At 36.2% G+C, this 8,279-nt stretch overlaps 1 protein-coding gene across 1 annotated transcript; it reads left to right on the top strand.

Annotated features, from left to right (window-relative positions):
* The first annotated feature begins 6,734 nt into the window (after positions 1–6,734).
* Positions 6,735–7,843, top strand: LOC111749226 (olfactory receptor 8K3-like). The gene has a single exon (XM_023542544.2). It carries the CDS (start codon positions 6,896–6,898, stop codon positions 7,841–7,843), a length of 948 nt encoding a protein of 315 aa, XP_023398312.2. The 5' UTR covers positions 6,735–6,895.
* The last annotated feature ends 436 nt before the right edge of the window (positions 7,844–8,279 follow it).

The following is an 8,279-nucleotide window of genomic DNA, read 5'->3' as shown; positions in this document are numbered from 1 at the left end:
ATCAGGTCTCAAAAATAAAAAGCTAAGTTCTACCAAAAGGAGGTGATTTATCTGAGTTTTAAAATAAGCTAGGGTAAGAGAGAATTCCTCCCTGCCAGAAAATACACTATCTGCTGATTGGTGGCCCCTACCAACCGAAGATAGCAGCCAGATTTTGAGAATGTCTGGCTTTTGCCTCATCTGGATCCCAAATTTCAGACTTACTGCCAAGCCTCCATACCGAGCCTTAGAAGTAAATGACACAGACCCCTTAGAATATATGAAGACAGCAACAGGCTTTTGATACCATTATAGGGTCTCTATGAGTCAGAATCAGCTCAATGCCAAAAAGTTCTATTTTTTTTTTTTAAATAACTGGGTTAAGAAACACTTAATTGAATCAAAGGGCCATGCCACTATTTCAGAATAGGTAAAGAGGTGCTCCTCCTGTGCGAAAAATAATCCCAGGAACACTGATGAATTGCCCCCAGGGGTCCATCGAACTGGGGCAATACCTAGAGATGATTGGCAGGTGGATTTCACTGGGATGCCTTGAGCTCCTGGAAATTACAAATATCTGCTAGTCTTTACTGACATCTTCACTAACTGGGTTCAAGCTTTTCTTTACAGGACTGAAAAGGCAACAGAGTTTGTGAAACACTTTCTGAAACAAACCATCCCTTGATTCGGGTTTCCCATCTCCATTGGTGGTGACAATGGGCCCCATTTTGTGGTGTTGGTGTTACAATTGGTGACAACAGTCCTGAACATTAACTGGGACTTGCACACAGACTGGACACCCCAGCCTAGCTGTAAAGTAGAGTAGGCTAACCAGAGATGAGACGCCTAGCAAAGCTGTGCCAAAAGACCAAGTTGATATGAACAAAGAAAAATGCCTTTGGCCCTCTTAAGAGTTCAAACCATCCCTAGAAGCATATTAGAACTTAGTCCATTTGAGCTATTATACAGGCACCCTTTATTAGAGAACCTCAGTAAGACCAGCTCAGCTTACCTTATTTATGACCAACCTCATTCCCTCCATGAGGCTGGAGATGTTCAGGTTACTAAATATTTGGCATCCCTTTAGGCAGCTCTGTATTCTCTCCAGAGATATGCTCACCTGAAGAGACCACCTGAATCCAGATGCCCCTCTATTCATTCCAGCTTGATGACGGGTTGCTTCTTAAGGCATGGAAAGCCAACCCCCATCAGCAGCATTGGATTGGTCCCTTTGAAATCCTCTTAGCTATCTCGAAGGCTGTCGAACTCAACAGGCTCAAACTTGAATCCACTACACTGAAGTAAAGAAAACCAGGTCCCTGCCAGACTCTGAGGGATGAACTCAGAACGGTGAGAACTGGACTTGTGAACCATTTGAGGGCCTTAAAGTACTTGTTTTCCTGAAACCCTCCTGCATGGGTGAGATTTCCCAAGTATGGAAGTTCAGAGAGGGTAAATAAATTAATCAAGTTCAACTCATGAACGACAAATAAATTGTTCAAATTTGCACTGGTCTTAAGCATTAGAACCAAGTTTCAAACATGGTCTAGCCCCAGACTCCAGACTTATAACAGTTACTCTAAATTACCTCTTAATGTCAATTTTCTGCTTTACTGATGTCGCCCCTGAGTTGACAGAAAGTAACAGATTAAAAAAAGAGAAGTAGCAGGGGTGTTCCTAAAATATTGAATAATTATGGCAAGGTCTGAGAGAGAAAATTACTTCAATAAAAGCAATGAATTAATAAACTGATTCAGCAAGCTAATAGGTTCCTGTTGGATGCCTGACTTGCTCAAACGAAATAATGGAAAACCGTGACAAAGTGGATGCAGGACATAGTCTGGGCAGGTTTATAATAAATGGGCAGTGGGGGATATCAGCAATTACCATTAAGTAGTGAGGAACAGGAGCCCTGGTGACACAGTGTTTAAGAGCTCAGCTGTTAACCAAAAGGTCGGCAGCTCGAATCCACCAGCCACTCCTTCCATACCCTAGGAGGCAGTTCTATTCTGTCCTATAGGGTCACAATGAGTTAGAATTGACTCGATGGCTATGGTCTGGTTTTTGGTTTAGTAAGGAAGATGCTAAAAATAAATAAACAAGGAAGTTCCCATTTTAAGAAATGATTTGTGGATTTCTGCCTAGAGTTCAGCCAGCTTTTTTAAAAAATTAAGATAGAATTAAAAAAAAATTAAATATTATTGCTAATGACTCGTAGAAGTTGGCCAGGGGCTTGTCAAGATTGATGTTACTTTCTTAAAATGGGAGTTATCTGAGGAAATTTATTCCCCATTATCTTCTATTCTGGAAGTTGTTTCTATGTGAGCTTCAATTTATTTATTTTCTTGGAAATTAATTTAAGGACAAGGAATTGGCAAATATATTAACTGACTTTGGTGAGACAGTGAAGCAAGGAGAACCATCATTCCCCTCTACTGGACTTTTTTTTTTTTTTTTTTTAAATTAAAAAGGCGCTCCTTAGAAACGCTATGGGGCAATTCTATGTGTCCTATAGGGTCGCTATGAGTCGGAATCGACTCGACGGCAGTGGGTTTTGGTAAATACCAAAAAAAAAAAATGCACAATATTTGAAATAAAAGAAAACTCTAAGATCAGATATCTCTTTCTATTTACGTAATTCTTAGCTCAAAATATAAGTTTATTACTTGGAGCAATAGAATTTAGTCACTCCCAGAGTAGGCAAAATAAAAATTCGGCATTTGTTCTCTGACATAAAATTTGGCGTTTTAAAACTCACGTCTTCATGGAACTTTAACCATCACAAACAATTGAATCTATGGAAATTGTGAACTTATTTTAAAATAACTGATACAAAAATAAAATACAAGAAATTTTTTTTCAAGGCTTTATTTTTCACAAAGTCATTAAATTTTCATGATTTTTTAACCATAAAGACATTTAATACCTACTCGAGTAAGCATGGGTTCTGCATCTTCTAAAATGCTTTGTACATGGGTACACCTCTTATTTCACATCTAGAAAATCAGATATAATGCTTTTTTCTTTGTTATTTTTATTTTTTAAAACCTTTTATTGAGATATAAATGGCGTACCATATAATTCATTCACATGGCTTGAATTTTTTCTTCAGTTCTTTCAGCTTGAGAAATATCAAGCATGTTTTCCCGTTTTGGTTTTCAAATCTGGATTTTTGCACATTTCATTATAATATACTTTGTCTCTCGAGTCACCCTTTGAAATCCTCTGTTCAGCTCTTTAACTTCATTATTCCATTCACTTTAGCTACTCTGTGTTCAGGAGTAAAGTTTCAAAGTCTCTTCTGACATCCATTTTGGTTTTCTCGCTTATCTTTTTTAATGACCTTTTGTTTTCTTCATGGATCATGTCCTTGATGTCATCTTGAACTTGTGTAATCTTTTGTCATTAGTGTTCAGTGTGTCAAATCTATTAGTGAGATAATGTCTAAATTCAGGTCACATATACTCAAGGTCGTATATTGGCTCTCTTGAACTTGCTCTAATTTTCTTAAGCTTCAACTTGTACTTGCATGAGCAATTGATGGTCTGTTCCTCTGTTGGCCCCTAGCTTTGTTCTGACTGATGATACTGAGCCTCTCCATCTTCTCTTTCCACAGATGTAGTAGATTTGATTCCAGTGCATTCCATTTGACAAGGTCCACTGATGTACTCTCCATTTATGTTCTTGAAAAAAGTTATTTGTGATGAAGAATTTGTAGGTCTTTCAATGATCGAACATGCAATCTCTGACGTTTCTATCACCAAGGCCATATTTTCCAACAACCAATTCTTTTTATCCAACTTTCACATTCTAATCACCATTAATAATCAATGCATCTTGATTGCAATTTTGATGAATTTCAGACTTTATAAGTAGGTAAAATATGCAATTTCCTCACCTTTGGCATTAGTGCTTGGTGGGTAAATTTTAATAATAGTAGTATTAACTGATCTTCTTTGTAGGCATATAGATATAATCCTATCACTGACAATTGTATTTCAGGATAGATCTTGAGTTGTTCTTCTTCAGGAAGTGTGTGACATCATTCCTCTTTAATTTTCATTCCAGCGTAGTATACCATATGATTGTCCAATTCAGAATGGGCAAGACTAGTCCATTTCAGCTCATGGATGCCTAGGATATCAATCTCATGTGTTCCATTTCATTTTCATTTTTTACAACTTCAAATTTTCCAGGATTCTTACTTCATACACTTCCTGTTCTGATTATTCATGCATGTTTGCAGCTGTTTCTTCTCATTTTGAGTCATGCCAATAAAATAGAATACCTTAATTTAATAAAATAAAATAAGAGAGTAGTCTTAAATAGAAAATTTGCCATAATAGGAGGTGTTGGAAAGACTGATATCTGTCCCCAAGGTTAAAAAAAAAAAAAAAAAAACAGCAGAACATAGAAAAAACACAAACCGTATACTATATATGTGATATGTACTAATTTTATTCCATTTGAGAGCATTATGGAAATGGGGGAATATCGAGTGGTCTGTCCTAAAGGTAAAATATTTTTATCCAGATCCCTGAATGGACACATTGAAAGTTAACTGAGAATAAAATAATAAATAGACCTAAAAGAAACTTACTCCCTTATGAATACAAATTGTTTAGAAAATGACCAGATACCCTAGACATTTTGTTAAGCTTTCAGGTGCTTCAGGCATAATTAGCACATTTCTTGGCATCTCCTCAGGGAGAGGCTCAATCGTTGAGAGAAAACTATAAGTTGTTCCCCCTACGCCATGGTAAGAAGTGCATGGGGTGTCAAAACAATCTTGTTACAGGTAAAATGTAGAATTTTTTATGCAGTGTCATGTTTTATTAATATCTGGAATATTTTAGTGACATTTTCAATATCCCATTTTGAATTGATGATAAAAAAAAAAGGCACGGAAAAATATTAAGGAATTTGATTCAATTCTGTCTGGTTTCCATCATTATTCTTGATATGTTTTATATGAGATAAATGTGGACTTCACTATTCACTTTTACAATTTAATGCTTGGGAATTTAATGTCTGCATTTGTTGACTAATGATTTACTCAGAGACTGCTCTTCTCATAGTGTTCAGGAATAGATATATGCCAGATAGTTAGATTGATTGACAGGAAGATAGTTATATAGAGAGATAGACATAGACATACCCAGGAACCAGTGATCACAAAGTTTAAACCAGCAAGTCCATTATTTTAACCCGTAGGGCTAATTCTTCTATTTTTAAAACATTTGTGGTATATTCAGACACATTTTTTAAGATTATACTTTCATTTGTCTTTGATATCTCCTGGCACATAGGCATTCCAATGTTTAATGGAAGATGCTTCATCTTCAGACAGATGTACAATAACTTCCAGCAATTTGTATGCATGTCATCAACAGTATATTTTCTTTTTCTCCTATGCCATGGTGTCATATTGAGTTCTTTTTAATTATATTTTTTTTAAAAATTAGAGGATTTTTTTTTTTACAAGAGGGTGTTTCTGACATCATTGTTTCACTATTTTGTCAGATTTCCTCATATATCCTAGGTTTCTTCATGAGAAAAAATATATACCTGATGTATTACAAAAAACTTAGAATGTGTGAGTTATAATAAAAATTCCAGTTGGAGAAGGAAGTATTTTAAGTGGGCCAACAAAGAAAATAAAGAATGGCACTTCTGGACACTTTAGTCATAGAATTAGTGTTATGGAATGAGAGTCTCATGTCAGTTACAAGGAAAATATCCACATGAACCTATTTATCTTGGAAATGGTGACAAAGAACTTAAGTTATAGTCCAGAAAAATTTACCTATAAATACCTTAAAGATAAAAACAATTACCTACAAGAAAAAATCTTTTCAAGTAGTTACTGTCAACATCCAAATAAATATAGATGATGACAGATCGGTAGATGATAGATAGATAGATGTACAGGCAGACAGACATATAGATGGCTAGATAGATGGATGGACAGATACATAGACAGATAGATAGCTGAATAGATAGATGATAGATAGTACTAGGCAAACAGTATTTTAGAGTTACTTTCAGGTAGCATACTCACACATTGAAGCATTTAAGTTTCATTTATACTGCCTAACAATCCTTTTTTTTTTAACAATCCTGCAAGAAGGTGTTGGAATATGATTTTTCAGGTGGGGATAAACAGACTCCTGTAACTTATGTTATTTACCCTAAGTACCACTTTGTATATATTACACATGAAAGTATGCTGTTGATATTGTTAGGTGCCCTCATGTCGGTCCTGACTCATTGTAAAACACTATAGGACTGAGTAGAACTGCCTACCTAAAGTTTCTAAGGAGCAGCTGGTAGCTTCGAACTGTTGACCTTCTGGTTAGCAACTGAACTCTTAACCACTACACCACGGGGGGTCCAAATCGATGTATAACCCACAACCCACTAAAAAGTCGCAGAGGCTATATTTGTATACATATATCTCTTGGGATGTTTTCATGTGTAAAGACAACTCCCATTGTTATCAATTATATACCTATTCAAAACATGTCTGGTATTTTGAGTGTTCCATCTTGGACCATCAATAATCACGAGTTTTCATAATATGATGTTTTGAAGTAGAGGTTCAAAATATATTCTTGTTTTTTTTAGGTATATGAAAAGGAAAAAAAATTAAGAAGGGTACAATAGATATACACATTTCTAACACCTAAATGTTTAACAGTATATTCATTTTTGTTTCATCTATCAATCTATCTAATATATTCTGTGTGTGTAAAATTTATGAGAGGTGGGTGGTATTCGAATATCATAAAATTGAATGTTTGAATTCATATTATTGATATTGGTTTGTATGCTAAAAATCTGCCAGATGGTACTACGTAAAAGCTACTGACTATGCTGATGTCTCTATCCAGACTAGGTTTCCTGATAGACCAAGATGGACAAACACAATCTAACAGTGTTGAATGATTTCCTTTTGACGGGAATCACAGACCGCCCAGAGCTGCAGGCTCCCTTGTTCGGGCTGTTCCTCATCATCTACATGATCTCAGTGGTGGGCAACTTGGGCATCATCATCCTCACCAAGATGGACTCCAGGCTACAAATGCCCATGTACTTTTTTCTCAGACACCTGGCTATCACTGACCTTGGTTATTCAACAACCGTGGGACCCAAAATGTTGGTAAATTTTGTTGTGGATGAAAACACAATCTCCTACTATTTTTGTGCTATACAGTTAGCTTTCTTTCTCATGTTCATCATTAGTGAATTTTTCATTCTGTCAGCAATGTCTTATGATCGTTATGTGGCCATCTGTCACCCTCTGCTCTACACAGTCATCATGTCACAAAGGGTGTGTTGGGTGCTAGTGGCTATCCCCTATCTCTACAGCACATTTGTTTCTCTTCTGGTCACCCTAAAGATTTTTATTTTATCCTTCTGTGGCTACAATGTCATCAGTCTTTTCTACTGTGACTGTCTGTCCTTATTATCTTTGCTCTGCTCAAGCACACATGAAATTGAATTAATCATTCTCATCTCAGCATCTATTAATTTGATTTCATCCCTTCTAATAGTTCTTGTTTCTTACCTGCTTGTTTTTGTCACCATTGTCAGGATGAACTCAGCTGAGGGCAGGCACAAGGCCTTCTCCACCTGTGGATCCCACCTGACAGTAGTGGTAATGTTCTATGGGACTTTAATCTTTATGTATGTACAGCCCAAGTCCGGTCATTCCTTTGACAGTGATAAAGTGGCTTCTATATTTTACACCCTGGTTATCCCCATGTTGAATCCCATTATTTATAGCTTGAGGAACAAAGATGTAAAATATGCCCTATGTAACACATGGAAAAAAATATGCAATATCTTTTCTACAGTTTGACACATCATATGGTTCATATAAATTCATATAACTTATGCCTCCATAAGTTACAATGAGCACAAATACATCCCACATGTATTGATAAATTTCCTTCTATGTGTCAGTCACTCTTCTAAATGCATTGATGAAGAAAAGAATAAACAAAAGAGTAAAAATATTTACCATCCTTGAAGTGAAGAGATGGATCCCAAACAATAATTAGGTAAATTTTATAGTACAGAAGAACGTGTTGGGGTCCTGCTGGTGCAGTGGTTAAAGTGCTTGGCTGCTAACTGAAAGGTCACCAGTTCAAACCCACCAGCCCTTCTATGGGAGAAAGCTGTGGCAGTTGGCTTCCACAACGATTTACAGCCTTGGAAACCTTATGGGGCAATTCTAGGGTCCTTAGGAGTCACAATCTACTGGACAGCAGTGCATTTTTTTTTTTTTTAAAGAA

Source organism: Loxodonta africana, chromosome 7 (genome assembly GCF_030014295.1).
Source record: "Loxodonta africana isolate mLoxAfr1 chromosome 7, mLoxAfr1.hap2, whole genome shotgun sequence".
NCBI lineage: Eukaryota > Metazoa > Chordata > Mammalia > Proboscidea > Elephantidae > Loxodonta > Loxodonta africana.
Note: the sequence above shows the minus strand (reverse complement) of the source record. Positions and strands in the feature narration are given on the sequence as shown.

Coding starts and splice junctions, on each gene's coding strand:
- LOC111749226 (XM_023542544.2), top strand. CDS start 6,896: ATGGACAAACACAATCTAACAGTGTTGAATGATTTCCTTTTGACGGGA.